An 18,263-nucleotide genomic window follows, 5' to 3' on the forward strand; every position below is an offset into this window, starting at 1 on the left:
GACATAAAATTTCCACCACTGACAAACTTTCACTTCTCCACCTGAACCCCTGACTTATCGAGTTCACCAAGAAACTGCCTACTGTGGCAGGACAAAAGCTGCCCATTGTCCTGTCAGCAGCAGCCAGATTCTCTTCAATTATAGATGATTGAGCTCCCACCTCCATCCACCCTTCTTTATCCTCCGTACTTCGGATCTGTCATTCTTCTTCCTTTCTTTGAGTCCCAGCCATTACTGCCCCTCTGAACACCTTCAGCGCTCGCATTTCTTTTTGCCTCCATTTTTCATGCATGAAATCTTTTAATGGAGTTAGCCGGCGAGAGAATAATGGAGCAGCCAGATGGGGATCATATAATCCCTCGTGATTCTGTATATGTTTAAACTAGAAACAAAGGCATAGAGTTTGTCGGGATATTAGCGTTCTGCTGTCATATTGGGGCAAAGGCCACGGAGACCATCAAGTCTGTTTAAAAGACACACAGTAAGTCTACTACTTGAACCTGCTGTCCATGGTTTAATGTTCTCTCAGAGATTCTTATAGATGTGTGTTTAATGGTTTAAAATTGCTACCAACAGCTCTTAAATATGATGAAGAAAACAAATTATATCACATTTTCCTCATTTTATTGTAATGATTTATTAGTTGAAGTAAAACCACGCACACTATTGTTACATAGTGAGATCTCCACACCAGCAAGTAGAAAACCTTTTAAGCAGCGATTTGTGTTTTGTTTGGCAAGACTGCGTGCATCCCTCCCTCGTCGTATAGCTGAACGCTGATATGTCTTTGATGGTAATTCTCAGATCTGTTATGATTTTTAGCTGCTTTCACTTTGATTCTTGTGAGATACGGAGTTTTGATTTTCTCCCTCTAGGATGCTCCAATCAACCAGAGTAAGAGGATAACCTGTCTTTTTTAGAGATTTAAGCAAGTGCAGCATCGCTTTACCTGTGGAGCTGCGATGTTGAGTGCAGGGTTGGCCAGCTCAAACCTCTCCTGGGATTTCTCTCTGGCTAGACGGGCTGCCTCCTTCACCTCCTTAAACTGCTCAGCAAACTGCAGATTGAGGAAGAGAAAAGACAGAAATTACACTCGGTTTGAAAACGTCACAAAGTTTCCTCCTGGAGAATATCTAGAGTGTCCGATCAATTTATGTTCTGGCACTAAAGTTTCTCTGATCTCGCAATAAATTATCTACAGTGCTAAATCTAGTAAATTAAACTCCCTTTAATTCATTTCAGGTAAACAGAGAAATCTTGAAGATGAATGAACGTCACCAAAGGAAACACTGCGGTAAAATGAAAATGCACACGTGTGTTGTGGATGCATTTTAAATATAATCTGAAAGATGTTCAAAACCAAAGAGAAAACGCTGCCCTTGATCATCACAGGAGTGACCTCTACTGCTTCACAGTCCTCTTTCTTAAATCTCCTCTTTGTTTGCGACATCTAATAAATTAGCGACGCTCTGAAGTGTGTGTGTGTGTGTGTGTGTGTGTGTGTGTTGTGCTCACCTGCTGCAGCTGCTGCTCTGTGGAGAAGCCTAGACCGTAAACTGTGTTGGCCCGGCTGTCTGCCCACTGGCCAAACTTTTGGGAGGTTTTGGTGAAAGTCATGTTGGGGGTGACGGTGCTGTTGATGATGGCCTGGCGCCACAGAGAGTAAAAACAATAAATCACATGAATAAAGCGCAGAAAGATCCCTGAAGGAAAAGTGGGCTATTTTTTGTGATAAATGAAGCAATGCTGCCAGAAATGTAGGACATAAATAAGAAAGAGGCACAAAAAAAGATGTTAAATATGTTGTATTTGATATGTAGACTGGAGCACATGCAGACTACATCTATAAAGCATACAGAGGACTTACAGATAAACATAAATCTGAGATATGAAGTATTTGGGTTTTTCTAATAAACCAATCAAGGTCAGGGGGGATGATCTTCACCATCATAATTAACTAGTGAGATGTTTGGCACTCGTCAAGTTATTTCAAAAGTCTGTTTTCCAAGATCCCTTTCGGGGATAAATGATGATATACAAATCAAACAGAAGAAGGACATTAATAATTACTGCCAACAAAAAACGATTTTTCATTTGTACAAACTGAGCGAAAAGAGAGCATCTATTCACTGTAGCTCATCACAGCAAACTGGGCAGTGTGTGAGCAACAATCACAGCATCACCAAACGAATCATGTGACTATAATCCCTGACATTAAAAATAAATTTGCGTCACATACAGTTGCAATCAGAGACAAAAACAACCTATAACCAGGCCACGGAAAGCGAGCTACGTGAAAAAGCTCGTTCTGTTGTGTCTCTTCTGTAATATTCTCGAGTGAGCAGTCTGATGAGGTGAATTTGTTGCCAAATGATTTCTTTATTCTCTTCTCCAAAAGCCTCCAGTCTCAGGGTGGCAAATTGGCACAACTGGCTGAAAAACAACAAAGTGCAGCGTTTTCTCTGAATTTCTTTCACTAACAAGATATCCTGTTAGGGACTCCCAGGTGCTTCAGCGCTGCTGTGGAGGCTGCGTTACCAATGTGGGTGCGTTAGAGATTTTCTGCTGACGATGGGTGTGTTTGAGTAATGCAATCCCACCCAAAACAGCCACAAAGCAAACAGATCTTCTTCCAGTGCTTCAAAGAATCTCATTTGCTAAATAAAATGCAGGAGAGGAGAATATAATACTCCACAAACAGTGTCTCTACATCAGTGCTATACTAGTACCAGATGAGGAAACTGCAATTAAGATAAAAGTAAAGTAAAATTATATTTATACAGCACCTTTGAAGAGAAGTATCACAAAGTGCTTCACAACAAAAGTGGTGAGTTTTAGCTGCTTTTTATAAGAGCTGGTCTGAGGGCCACTGTTGCAAAATGTGTAGGAAAACATACAGTATGTGAGGGGAGGTGTGATAGAGACAACCCTAAAAATGCTAATTCACACAGTCCCACACGTCAGGCTTCCTGTATTTAATAGAAATGTTTTCAATAAATGCAGAAACAAATGTTCATAAAATTCATGGATGCTAAAAGAATTGAGAAAGTTTGTTTAGAAAGTGGTTTGCTTTCATCGTAAAAACCTGAGGACGATTCATTGTCTAATGTGCCTCAACTCCAGAGTTTGTGGTAACACGTGAATGACTCAAAAGTGACCCGATGAGGAATTATAAAAGCAAGCAGCAATTTCAGAGGATTAAAAATAAAATATGGCAAAAAACTGCAGTTCCTCTAATGGCCAAAAATACATCAACTGCATAGATTCCTGTAAAATATCCAAATTACATTGGCGTGTATGTAAAAATAGTCTATATAAGGACTTTCTCCTTTCTAACTACTGGCGGTCCTCTTTCACCAGTTGTGCCTTATTAAACTATTAGTTGCCAAGCTATGCTTTAACTCTGTGTTTGTGGTATTGTTGCCTTTTGAAGTTTTTTTAATGCATAAAATACAGCACATTTAAAAAGTCTGTGTTGAAATTTTATTTTTTAGTCTTATTAGATTTAGCAAAGCAGGTACCGGAGCATCCGTAGAGTCTATGGATGCAGCTAAAGGCTAGCAGCTGAAAAGTCCGCAAAGCACTGCATGATATGACAGCAGCTACCTCCATTGTTTACATACAGTCTATAATAAAACCCATTCATGCATCTGTGTTTGACACCACTCGGCCCGTACAGGATTCTTACAGCCCCCGTGCAGCTTTGCCTTATGCAGTAGAGCTGTGGTCAAATCTGTCCTGGCATTCCTAAAACTATTCCAGATCTGTGTTTCAGTGATGTGAACAGGCACAGATCTGAATACATGTGTACTCTCTGACTGGATTTAAGAGTCTTGGGCTCCTACCTTAGTTCCACCCACACTGATGATCCGGTACACATTCCGGGTGGCATCATAAAAGAAGGACACAGTGACGGCATGTTTGCTGGCCGGCAGCCAGTTGCGTTTGGTGGCCGGGTCGATCTGGAAGACATGAGCTCTGGCACTGAAGATGGGCTGCTCTCTTTAAAGGAAAAGACAGGAAAAAATTAACTTATGACTGTTTGGTGTCACGTTCATTAAAAAGCACAGTGGCACGTACACTTACGATTAAAGGGACTCCGTAAACAACTTGAGCATGTTCAAACGACATTTCTACATATCACATTAAAACATTTTTATTTATTTTTTTACAAAAATGACAAGTTTAATAAGGTCATGATTATATTTGATGTCTGAATTCTGAAGAAAACAATCTATGAAGCTGTCAACACATCTGTTCATAACTGGAGAATTTAAGAATTATTTATTGTCCAAATCTGCCTGCAATCTCTAGCTTCTTCATGTTTGAAGTGTTATCTGTAAGCCACATGCTTTGTTGCTTAAGGCCAGCAGGAGTTTATATTTACCAACATGTTGACAGAAATAAATTTGCAGTTATCTACATTTTCTTAAAATATATTTATACAGTAAGAGAAATGGCATGAGAGGAAGAAGAATACAAAATGTTATTTATTTTATGAGCAATACAGCATTTAGCATATGGACCATCAAATTAAATGAAAAATGTTTCGGCACTTATGCATATTTGCTCGAGTGCGCCTAATTTGTTTATGTATAGTGCAATCAATCATTTTGTAACAACACGTCACTTCTACCGGGAGGTAAATGTATCACCTTCAGCCTGAACTCTTTACTTGTCACTCAGCTCTATCACAGACAGAGAGGCTTGCCTGAGGTCAGCCGTTACATGCCTGATTTCTCAGGAGACTTAAATCTGTCTGCATGTGACGCTCTCGGCTGAGCCAGTTTTCACAGAGGAGAAACTCTTTAGGGGCTCTGAATATAAAGAGGAGTGATCTTTGGAGCATCACAGAGCAATGTTGGACCATCACTTTAAGTGGAACACAGGGTCTGTGTGTAGTAAGATACATATTTATATTTTTCACTCAAACTAGCTGTGGCTGTATTTGCACAGTTTCTGAGATATCCACATGGATATCTGACCTGACAGTTTTGACACTTCAGTCTTCCTGTCACTAATTTCATTCGCAGTTAAACTTGCTCTACATTTTATTTATTTATTTTTTTGGTTTGTTTTCTTTTGTTTTTACTTTTTAGGATAATAACACAGGAAGAAAACAATATAAACAAAGCACAGAAACCTTGTGAAATACTCACTCGAAGCATTTTATTTACATCATAGGTATCAACAGCAGGAGTCAGCAGTAACACCCATAACCCTCAAAACTCTCTTAAATGAACTGAAGTGAACGGATCAGGATCTCACTCAAGTAATATCAAATGTTTCTATCAAATTACCAGGATGCAACCTTATAGAATATAATTCTACCTTTTTCACTCAATTTTAATGAGCAGCTGGCTTGAAATTCTAACAGAGGCGGTGCTTTTGAGTCTTCCTGAAACTTGGGTGAAGCTAATTTTGGTTGGAGCAGGTTCTTTTTAGCTGGCAGTCGCTGTATAGATTAATGTTGGATGGAATAATTACAGACAAAATAAGGCAATTCTGTTAATAAGTGTTTGTTTTTTGCTTTTTCTGGAAAGACAACTGTAGTCTGAGTTCTTTTCTGATCTTTTTGAGCCATAGAGAAAATTGCAAATTGTACAACAGTTTTTAGCTCACTAATCTAAGACTATTCCACCTGTATCCACCAAAAACAGTGACTCAGTATCATTATTCTTTGATGTAAAACTGTCAGGATGCAAATCATCAACTAAAATACTCCAATCTCTAAATGTGCTTGTGTTTCTCACAGACCTTCAGGTCATTCATGCCTTCCTGGTGTAATGAGGCTATTGATGCAAATGAAGCTGAAGATTTGCTATGTACTAGCGGTCCAATTAGCGTCCCGGCCTCTTTGAAGGCAATGACATAGACTCGCTGTGGGCTGGACAATAAGCGACTACACAGGATCTTTGGAGAATTCACGCAACACTACACAGCTAATAGAGTTTGCACAAAGTCAGTGTAGCCAATGAGCCATTCTCATGGAAAGTCAATTATATAGCAACAATAATGAGGATAATGTGCAACGTGAGTAGGCTTTGGTCCTTCTCCAAGCAGGAGAAACACGCATGTATATAGGTCAGCAATGACTATATGAAGAATTGTTCCTGCAGGATTTGCTTGGCATTACTCAACATTTGCATACAAACAATAGTTCTTAGTGTTTCAGCACAAATGCTGAAGTACAAGAGACAATAGACAATAGCAGCACCAGCAAGCGAGCAGATTTCTGTCCTTCAGGTCCAGGATGGCTGCAGCAACAGATATAAGGACTATCACTGACTTCTGATAGAAATGATAGTACCCAAAAGTGGATTCAATCAAAAAACAAGTAAGGAAATATCACATTAGTCCATGTACACACTGGATTTACTGGTTTCATTCCTATTCTAATAATATTCTGACAAGTCGCTTATACTTTTTTCACTGAGGCTAAAGAAACACTAACATTTTTTATCCATAAATGTTCCATCATAATGTCCCCAAAGACAGAAAAATGTGAGGCACTGATTTTACACAAGCATTCAGAGAGCAGGAACTCCTTTAATAAAAACCTTTAGACCTCAGAGTTCAGTGCGAACTGCTTTGCTCACATTTTTGTGAGGGCCAAAAAAAAAGAAGTGATTTGACTTTGCAGATTTGACATTGATTATTTTCTTTTTCCAACCATTCTGTTTTTTGTTTGGTGACTTGCTTGTTGTATAACCCAAATTCGGCAAAGCTTTAATTACTAGACAGATGGCCTCACATTCGTTTCTAGAGAAATGTGAGGCCAATTAAAGAGGCGTTGATGGTTGACTCGGTGACTGCACGGTGCCCAGGTCCTCTGGCTGCAAGTCTAAATCATCACCCCTCCACTACCATGTTTGGCAGCTGGTTTGGCTTTTCTGGTATCCTGTTTGTGGCACCGATTACTTAAAATCATGAAATAAAAAGCTGTGCAGTAATAGTTTTCCACTCTGCTACTATATTTGTTACTTAGTAAGTCACTTCAGAGCACTGATAACATTAGACATGGCTACACAAAGAGGAACATTCAGTCTCAACCCTTAATACTGCAACATTTAAGCTGCACTAGTAACAGTTAGTCACACTTCTACAGTTTTTTGTTTTATCAGTTTTTAATATCGTTTCTCCCTGGCAGTCCGTCACATTTGATCCGATTTCTGACGTTGAAGCTACAAAAAATAAATAAATAACCAAACAGCTTTTTTTGCAGCCATCTCTAAAACATGGTGGACGCTCCATCATAGTTTGAGGCTTTTCAGTCAGTGGCATTGAGGATCTAGTCAAATTGATGGGATGGTGAATTTAGAAAAGTACCTTTAGATTTTGAACCACCGTGAAATTTAATTTGTTATGCACCTAATTCCACACAGCTTTATTTTTCAATGATCCCAAACACACTGCCACTGTAGTAAAAGAAGAAAAACACACAGTGGAACACTATCAGTCAGAGACGGGCCTCCCCAGAGCTCAGACCTCAACATCTGAAGTAGTGCGGAATCATTTTGACAGAGAAGGTAACAAAAGTCTAAAAGTCAGTCAACATCCAAAGAAGAGCTTCGAAGGTCCTTCAAGAAGCCCGGAGAGCGATTCCTGGAGACTACTTTAAGATACGACATGAAAGTTTGCCCAACACAGTTCTGACTCTGTTGAAGAATGAAGATGGTCACAAGAAATATTGGCTTTCAAGCTCATTAGAATTAAATTACTTGTTTTAGACAACAATCGCTTTACACTCCGTTGTTTTACTTGGTTTTCACTGTCATTCACAATAAGTTGATAAGTTGAGACAAACATTTACAAATGTATTATTATCTGTGTCGTTACCACAGACCATTGCCCATTTCTGTAGGGAGAAATTCAGCGCTGTTCCTTCTTGTACACATCGTGATTTTTAATACAGTATCATTCATTCATGCCCTTTCCCCCTTCTTGCTGGAGTCAGTGCTTGCCCAAACAAATTACAAAGCTCATGTAATGCTTTTATTTTGACATTTAACAGGTCATGAAAACAGTTAGTAATTCATTTTACACCAAGCATTTTCCTACTGAAAATGGATAGGTGTGAAATCTATTTTCAATCAAGCAAGACTTTTGTTTTGTGTATACTGCACTGCCCTACTTCAGCATGAAAACTGTGAAAACTACGTAGGTTTGACGAGAATTAGCAGAGAAACCGATCAAACGATGAATTGATTCTAGCACACTGAAGTTCCAGCTCTTCTTTCATATGCGATCCACTCCTAATTACGATTCTCCATGTGATACTTGAAGGCAGCAGAAGTTTGGACAAATCTTTAAACTTTAATGCAATGCAGAGAATAATATCACGCATGCTTAAACTCCATATCTGATGGTCTTGGAGGTGGAGATTTCAAAATAATTGCTTTCATTCCATTGTTACTTCATCACTGTCAGTTTAAATTTATCTGGGATGTGATTTTCCTCCTAACGGAGGTAATGAACCGTTATCGGAGATGTCTGAGCAGTAATTTGAAACTGAGCACAAATGGCTGCAAAGTGAAAACAGCCACGTAGGTCAGCTGAGGTGTATTAAAGCCGTCTTTTTCGCTGATGGCTTCACTCTATAGAGCATTGGCACTGTATCTATTACCCGTCACCCAGATGTAGCTATCAGGTGCCTCTGTTTATGGCCTCTGCTGCACACAGTAGCCAAGTAATATTTTTCTGTCGCTGCGAGGAATGATTTCATTGGTGAGAAAAAGTTTGAAGGAGACAGACTGCAGAGATCTGTTTTTCTTCTTTTTGGCTCAGTGAAACGTTCGATAAGATCTCTCATTCTGTATGTGCACCCTTATCCTTGAAATTCATATGAATGTTTCTTGGGAATTAATTTATTATGAAGGTGGAGTGTAGCGGCTGGCCTCAGGGCTGAGTGCCCCCTTCTCCATGTGGTGTCAGAGCTGGAAGTTCATGTTGTGGATTAAAAGAAACTTTAAATTTCATTCAAGAGCTCAGACACAGCTGCTTTACTCTTCCATCCTCTGACAATGGCGGGAAATAAAGATTTAAGGCAAACTTCAAGTGACTTTATTGTGGCAAGGTGTAATTCCTACGCTACTATTTTTGGCTGTGCATCAAAATCACCATCCAATTCAGAAGCTGCAGACTTGTGCAGTGCATGGATACAGAGATCTGCAGAAGGAAAGATAAAATGTCCCAGAAAGGCATGAACAGTGATTGTGCCATTCAGGTTTGAATGGCACTCGAGAATTCAGCCTTGTAGCTCTGCTGGCTGACGTCCCAGCAGTGCTTTCTCTCCCGTATCTGCCAGGTTTTGCCTGTCTGTGTTTTTCCTGACTCTCCACTCTGACCCTGAATACATAAAAAAAACAAACAAGAAATGCAGTAGCTGCTTTTATAACAGAGTATATCAGAGTATCCCCAACAAAACAGTCCTTCAAAGACTCCCGGATACTCTTTACTGCCATTAAGACATTATTTTATAATTATTTATTGTAATAGATTATTCCCATTATAGCTGAAAGAACTACTTAAATCAGTTCTACGACAAATATTTCAGTAGTAATTTTTTTTGTTACTGAGTATTGATAATAAGTTATAAAGGGATTTGTACGTTTCTGTTCTTATATGTGTTGCATGAAAATTGCGTTGCACTAGCTCTGCTTGTGTACTGACAATAAACTGAAGTGAACTAAATTAAGAGTCTTAAAAATAGCTGTAATTATCACCAGTGCTGTGTAAGTTCAAGCTTTGCAACAGCTGCCCCAAAGTTCAGTTCATTTGGGAGTTGAGGAAGAACATCATTATTCTGAAAACCCCAATTAACTCAAGTCAGAGAGAGAAATTAAATAAAATACAAGGTGTGGCCGAATCAATAATCTGCATCATTCTTAAACAGAATTCTAGGCTGGAGTGAAAGACCACAGAAGATACCGTATTTCCACACTATAAGGGGAACTTAAAATCCTTTAATTTTCTCAAAAATCGACAGTGCACCTTATGTATGAATTCTGGTTGTGCTTACGGACCTCAAACGGATTTTATGTGGTACACGGCGCTCAAAAATCTGTCAAAAAATGTTTTAGTACGACTTTGATAAGCTACGCTTGATGGATTGTCTAAGCATTATGGCTACCGTAGTCAGGAGCCTCTGGGGCCAAAACTCGGTCTGCTTCAGGCCCCAAAGTCAAACAAACGCTGCAGCATCACTGAGAGTTACAACTGTCTAAGTTCTTCCATCTTTAATAAAATGATCAGCTTTGCTGCTTTACCAGGTGTAACAAGTAAGTTTAACATCCAGGTGCGCCTCATGGTTCGAAAAATACGGTAACTAAAGTGGCAGAATTTCCCTGGTTAAGAAAAACAAATTCATAAGAGCACTATTAAGGAGGTAGGTGCATCATTGTCAAGGTCTACAGTCCGAGCAGGCGGCAGAGGAGCCTTCATGAATGGAAATACAAAACGTTTACAACAACATGCATAGGCATTCATTGTCAAACACGGTGGAGGTAGCATTATGGCATGGGCATGTAGGGCTGCCAGTGGGAAAAGTCCTTAGTGTTTATTGAGGGCTGCTGACAGAAGTAGCAGGATTAATTCTGGAGTGTACATGGCCGTACTCTCTGCTCACATTGAGTCAGCTGCTGTCAACTGCTCATCACAGTGCAAATGGATAATGGGATATTCTTCAATGTGCACATCAGTCACCTGAATGCACCCCAAAAGAGCAGCTTTTTAGTTATTAAAATACAAAACTCAAAGCAGAGAGACCCACAACTGAAGGCAGCTGCGGTGAAAGCTCCAGCAAAGCAACTCAGGGGAGGAAACAGTATTTGATGATGTCCATGAGTGCTAGCCTGCAAAAGGATTTTAATCTGAGTATTAAAATTAATCCTTATATTTAAAATGATATTAGTTTGTCCAATCATGCAGGACTGTTTTGTTTTGTTTCTAAAACCACTTCAATTGCAGTTGAAAGTCTGCACTTTAATCACATCTGGATTGTTTGATTTGAAATCCAGTGTGGTGGTGTAGAAGCAAAACTACAAAAAAAAGAAAGAAAAAAAATCTTTATAGACCTAAATGTCTCTTCATGAACTTTTTGCAGCTCATTGTCAGACCTTTTGTTAATGATATCTAATAACTTCATAAAAATGTCACATTTTTGCCAATATGGCATTTTTATTCATTTTTAAAGACGTGTTGGGTATGGTTAGCATCAAAAGGTGAAATTATTTATATCACAAGACTAAATGGATAAATATTTTTAGTTCATTTGGTTAGTTTTGTTTGATTACACTAACTAAACAAACCAAAGTACTGTCCACTTCACTCTTTACGTGAACATTACAGCTTTCATCGGCCACTAACAGCTCTGCACAGCTAAGTAGGATAGATAACCCAAACACATTGCCTAGCATATCATTAAATAATGCAAGTTACCAAAGCTATTTCTCAGAAGCTATTGCTCATCCATTATTTACACACACATGCCAAATAAAATCTTAGTAGTACAGTAGGATCTGCAGATTCTTTGTTTTTTTCCCCCTTCATGAATGATATATATTCAGTTCACCAGTGGGTACATGCCTCATAGACTAAAACCCACTAGTTTATGTCCACATCGTGTGGTAATGACAGTGTGCACACATTACATTAAGCAGACGTGCATTATAGTGGATTTAGTTAAACTGTAAAATTCTCAGTGGAATAAGATGGTGTGCAAAACAACTACGTGCGATTTGTGGATAACATTTGTGTTTAGTGTTTTGTGAAAAGTTTTACGTGTGCATCGTAAAATGCATTCACAGAGTGTAAAATACAGCAGAAGGCTGAATGCTAAAGACTATTTTCAGAGCAGAGTCAGTAATGTAGGATTTCTTTTCTTGCTGTTGACTTACGATTTTATTTTATAGTCTTATTTTTTTTTTTGTATTATTTTGTCCGTATCCTTCTATCCACTTCTAATAGTCACAAACAAAAATCGTACAAAGGGTTTGTTTTTTGATTTGTATTTGCATTTTAGTGCCATATGAAAATTTCACTGTACAATAAAAACATGATCTGACATGAAAATCTGCACTCATCACAAAGTGCTTCAGATTCAGCAGATTTGAATAGCTTCTGATGACTGCTTTAGAATCTTTTATTGAAGTATACATTTATTTAGACAGTATTTAGACATTGGATCAGCATGCTTCTCGAATTAAAGCAACAGAGGGAACAATAATTATATACATGAATTTATTTGTGCTTAAATATATTTTTAAGCATCTATATTTCACAGCCCAACTCTAATTCACACAAAGAACAAAACTATATTATATTGTATGAAATATGATGAACAGTGTGCCATCCATCCATCATTCATCCACTCACACTCATTCACGCCTATGGCCAGTGTTGAATTGCCAGTTAATCTGTTAAACTGTGGGAAGCTCATTTTTTGATGTATGTAACACACATAAATTTGAGGTCTTACATACTTAATTTTCTTATTTATTTACTTTTTGGCATTCTATTGCCGGCATAAATAGAGATGCATACAGGAAATGAAGGTTATTTCATAAGCATCCCTCTGAACCAAACGTACTGGCCCCCCAGTACCATTTTTGGTGATATCAAATTTAATAGCAGGAAATTAAGTGGGCATATATTCTTTTCTTTCTCTCTTTTTGCCATATTTCAAATAACCTTTATTTGACAACAGCATGATAATACAGCAAACACCATTTTTTTGGTTTGTCACACCAATATTTTTAGTGGCCCCCATATGGCCACCCCATGAATAAATTCTGGAGGCACCCCTGGAACCAAACCTTGAAATGCAGCCCCACATTTGAACCAGAATCTGATCTAGGTCAAGGCAACGCTACTGCAGACCTTCATACATTACCCCAAACACAATTTTTCATCCAAGGACATTGCCACTTCAAAAATGACTTGCCCCATGACCATTTGTTCCTCTGCTAAACTGGGGTGAAGCCTCAAGCCCTAGGAGAGCTTTTTATGTTTTCAGTTTCCTTTGTTTGTCAGCACGATTACTCGGCTGAATTTTAGAAAATGCAGTGAAGTAGAGCTTAAGCACAGAGAGTGCCCATTATATTCCACCGTGGAGCCAGAAATGTCTTTAAAATTGCAGTCCTTTTCTTCTTGCCTTCATGGGTCTTAAAATATTGCACAATTCCTGATTGTTCCTCAGCACTAAAGGAGTGCATGAGGACTCTTGTGTTTACTCTGGCAGGCAGCAGCAGAACATTTAATACGCTTTGCCTGCGGTTGAGACATTTTAGCCAGAGAAGCTGCAAGGCAACTGCTCTTATTTCAAGGGCATGGCAATTTTACAGCTCGATAGCCTTGTGTAAATGTTTTACATAGTGATGTCATTGATGAAGTCATTGAAGAATAGTGGTCAACTTAAAATAAAGGTTTCATGTGTTTCAGAATCTGTTTTCCCTGCAGGAGAATCAATACATCTTGCTGTGGACTTTGGAGTTTGTAAGGACATGAAAAACCCTCGAAAGTATAATTTGGGCTTAAGATGCTTTACAGACATAAAGACTGACTAAACAGTGGTTTTGATATTTAACAAAAGGTGTAATGCACCTGGAAGACTGACAATAAATATAACATAAGCATCAGCAAGAAAAGAGGATGTTAAAATAGGCCCAATCAGCATGTGTTTACTTGACTTTCACAAAAGTTGTCCACGTCTAATGATTCATGTAAACTGTGCAGAGTACAAGTCGGTACAGCACATGCAGACATGCAGACATGTGTTTTGTGAGGGTGTGAGGCTCTTTACTACACTACATTAGTTCAGACGAGGCTTCCCTGACTGCCAAGCTGCCGTGCGGTGTTTTTGCTCATTCACCTCAGGAGGAATTTAATCCTGTTTTAATCTGCTCATATCATCAAACTTCAACGTGACGCATTCTGTCTGAGCTGATTAGCTTGACAGGCTTTTCACGGAGCGGAGTCAAGGCGGGCCAAATGAACGACTCGACATTAATTTGTGTGTGATCTGCTGTGACGGCTGTGAGCTGACAAGCAGTCACTCATCATTTCTCATTAAGATGAAAATATGATAGAAGGGAAATCCCAACAGAAGCTGCTTTGCTTTGATGTTAATTCTTATTTATTTTGGCTTATTGGTTTATTGCATTTAACATCCCGAGTATCCATTATGGAGCCAGATAATTCGTTTTTATTGAGTCTAATTAAGTACTTTCATGGTGCTGTTAATTTTCTTGATCCATATCTGATGTTTTGAGCAGGATTTTATCTTTTGACGGTGAGAATATAAATATTATTGTCTGCCATAAACATTAGATTAGAGTCGCCCAACTGAAAGCTGTTGGCAGATTGTTTCATATAATAAAGATGAGGAGATGGTTGCTCCTTGAGATACGTAAAATGTAAATGACAAGATAATGCAGAGATGAGATTAACATAATGCCAAATGTTGAAACTGAGATATTTATATATGCTTCTGTAAAAACAAACAAACTTCTTCTGTAGTTTTCCATATCTCAGCTGTTTCTTGACAGCCGCCCTTCCACTGAGCCCACTTCTGATGATGGATCAACTGAATGATTAGGTCTTTGCTACACTTCCTATTTCTTATGAATATTTCAGCTACTTTTCCACTGAAGTTTTGTTTTTTAGGCCTTCTACTTGTCCAGTTTCCTCAATTTTTAAAAAAAAGCAGCCAATGTTTAAAGAAAAGACCTCAAGAAAGCCGACTGCTACTCAAGAGCACTTCAAAAAATTACCAGCAGGTCATGGAAGCAAAATGTAAAGAAATGATGGGTAGCTTAAGATTCTTGTATTGCACTGTAGGTAAGGAAGCTTTGTTAACAAGTAGTGTCAGTTCAAAATGTAAAATATTTAACTATGAAATATTCCACTATATTGGATATAAATAAATGTGATCTAGCCGTGATGTGACATTTTAAACTGCACTGTTAATGTCAAAGATTGTTCTTTAGTATGGATTTTTCCCATCAGCAAGTCTAAATAGTTCAGCAAAGTTTGCATAAAGTCAACCAGAGGTCCTTCGTGCACTTGGTAAACTTAGTGTATATCATGCTAGAAACATTGAAATACTTTCATCCTGATATCTTCTCTGTGCATAAACTTATAACTGTGGACTTTAGCTTAGACTTTTTAAAAAGAATTTCTTATTCAGTCTTGATCTGCCACACACACACACACACACACACACACACACACACACACACACACACACACACACACACACACACACACACACACACAGTGGCTTTGCTGTGTGAGCTTCACCCCAAGTCATCACTTTCTAATCCTCTCTCGCTGCTTTCTCCATCTCTCTTCTTAACCTCAGTACCCATTCTGTACCCTGATCTGTTAAACAGGAGCTGCACCCTCCTGTTTGGCCCTGCAGTCAAACATGACCAGTTGCCCATTGAGAAAATACTCCTCTAACTGGCAATAATGAAGCCTTTAAGCTGTAGGGGCTGTAAATAGCCTGAGGGAAGTGGAAAGCTGATGAAGTCACTGCCAGAAATCGTATTGGTTGTGCTTAAAAGCCAGTGTTCAAATCTGAAAAGGAAAAGAGGAGAAAGCTTGCAGGAGGTCCAGTAGAGGCGGAGAAGAACAGGAGGTTAAGAAAGGGTCAAAAAAGGAGCATTTACACATTGTGTAGAACAAACACTCCTTGCTGTAAACAGCTGAAAAACGAACTACATTAACACAGAAGCATGGACCGTCATGCAAACAGTTTACAAGCGAGAGTCTGTGATGGCAGCGACTGTGAGATCTGTAGAAGCCCTGTTAATGCCGAACGTTTCTCAAAGAAGAAAAATTATGTTTTAGTAACATTTACCCCAGCCAAGGTGGCAAAGTTTTAAGAAAGGAGAATATAATTTATGACTATGGGAAGCTTTTAAAGACATATTCACTCCTAAGAGGAAGAGAAAGTTTGTTATGAATACTAACGACCGCTGTGAGTAGCCGTTTCCCTCTTGTGCTAACTCAGCAAGAAAAAAAAAAGACAGAAGTACAGTTTCATTCATTGCACCACACAGAGTGCTGTATCAATCATTCATGGAAAATTATTACTTACATCCAAATTATGTAAGTAATAATCCAAATTATTATGTAAATGATATTTTTTCTCTGTTTTTCCTAAATAGTCGATTCAAATGACAGTCAGCATAATTTTCGAGTCATCAACCAATAGAGCATAATTCAAATGTTACTGAACAAAACTCCCAATGAAAACAGTATGTTTTTCAAAAATAAAAAACTTAAAAAGTACTGTTCCAATTTATTACGCACACAGAGTTTCAAAAGATTTTATAGGTTGTAGAGAATTGAAAATGGTCATTTGTTGAATTTGCAGCATTAGTACAGGGTGGGCCATTTATATGGATAAACCGTAATAACATGGGAATGGTTGGTGATATTAAAGTCCTGTTTGTGGCACATTAGTATACGTGAGGGGGCAAACTCCTCAAGATGGGTGGTGACCATGGTGGCCATTTAGAAGTCGGCCATCTTGGATACAACTTTTGTTTTTCCAAATAGGAAGAGGGCCATGTGACACATCAAACTTATTGGTAATGTCACAAGAAAAACAATGGTCTGCTTGGTTTCAATGTAACTTTATTCTTTCATGAGTTATTTACAAGTTTCTCTTTGTTCACAGCCATTGACATGTCGAAGAAGTTAACACGTGAGGAGCGGATTGAAATCGTGTTGATATCTGGTGAACGCAGTAACCGGGTCATTGCAGCAGATTTCAATGCAAAACACCCAACGAGACCACCCATCTCCCATGCTACAGTTAGCAAACTGCTTGCCAAGTTTCGTGAAACTGGTTCAGTGTTGGATTTGCCAAAATGTGGACGCAAGAAAACTGTTACTAATGAAGAAACATCAGTGGCTGTCCTAGCTTCATTCAGCAAGAGCCCACAGCGTAGCACTCGCCGCATGTCACTGGAGAGTGGACTTAGTCGAACATCCCTTCGGCGGATATTAGCTACTCACAAATGGCACCCTAACAAACTCCAGCTACTACAGCATCTCAACGAGGATAACCCAGATCGGCGCACAGAATTTGCAGAACGGGCAAAACAAAAATTGGAACAGGACCCTCAGTTCACGCAGAAGATTGTGTTCAGTGATGAGGAAAACTTTTATGTGAATGGTGAAGTTAACAAACAAAACCACCGCTATTGGTCTGACACTAACCCACATTGGATGGATCACTCCAAGACTGTTGGAACAACAAAAGTGATGGTTTGGTGTGGTATATGGGGTACAACGATAGTGGGTCCATTCTTCATCAATGGAAACCTCAAGGCCACTGGATATTTGAAATTGCTACATGATGATGTGTTTCCCTCTCTATGCACTGAAGCTGGCACGTTCCCTGAGTTTTTCCAGCAAGATGGTGCACCACCACATTATGGGTGCCAGGTCCGAGCATTCCTAGATGAACAGTTTCCTGGAAAGTGGATTGGTCGTCGTGGACCAGTTGAATGGCCCCCAAGGCCTCCCGATCTGACCCCCTTAGACTTTTATCTTTGGGGTCATCTGAAGGCAATTGTCTATGGTGTGAAGATACGAGATGTGCAGCACCTGAAACTACGGATACTGGATGCCTGTGCTGGCATTTCTCCTGCGGTGTTGCTATCAGTGTGTGAACAGTGGGAGAAGAGGGTTGCATTGACAATTCAACACAATGGGCAGCACATTGAACACATTTTATACGTGGTCAGAAACTTGTAAATAACTCATGAAAGAATAAAGTTACGTTGAAACCAAGCACACCATTGTTTTTCTTGTGACATTACCAATAAGTCTGATGTGTCACATGGCCCTCTTCCTATTGAAAAAACAAAAGTTGTATCCAAGATGACCAACTTCCAAATGGCCACCATGGTCACCACCCATCTTGAGGAGTTTGCCCCCTCACATATACTAATGTGCCACAAACAGGACTTTAATATCACCAACCATTCCCATTTTATTACGGTGTATCCATATAAATGGCCCACCCTGTAGATCAATTTCACTGAAATCAAAAGCTATTTCAATCAAAAACATCTTAACAGTTCAAGTTACATATTAACATAGGAGCCCTTATTTGATAGCAGTTTTACAATTCTTGCATCCATGGAACTTGTAAGCTTTTGGAAAGTTTCTACTTGAATGTCTTTGCAGGATGTCAGAATAGCCTCCCAGAGCTGTTGTTTGGATGTGAACTGCCTCCCACCCTC

At 39.0% G+C, this 18,263-nt stretch overlaps 1 protein-coding gene across 1 annotated transcript in view; it reads right to left on the reverse strand.

Moving 5' to 3' along the window:
• Positions 1 to 18,263, reverse strand: part of homer3b (homer scaffold protein 3b) — a 53,727-nt gene that overhangs the window by 21,620 nt on the left and 13,844 nt on the right. The window contains exons 3-5 of the mRNA XM_085433047.1: positions 3,846 to 4,002; positions 1,516 to 1,647; positions 950 to 1,057 (exon numbers count right to left, since the gene is read on the reverse strand). Coding sequence (XP_085289173.1) covers positions 950 to 1,057; positions 1,516 to 1,647; positions 3,846 to 4,002 — 397 coding nt within the window. The remainder of the gene's footprint in view (positions 1 to 949; positions 1,058 to 1,515; positions 1,648 to 3,845; positions 4,003 to 18,263) is intronic.

Source organism: Copadichromis virginalis, linkage group LG15 (genome assembly GCF_057382275.1).
Source record: "Copadichromis virginalis isolate Kocher_CV1m ecotype Utaka linkage group LG15, C_Virginalis_male_GT1.1, whole genome shotgun sequence".
NCBI lineage: Eukaryota > Metazoa > Chordata > Actinopteri > Cichliformes > Cichlidae > Copadichromis > Copadichromis virginalis.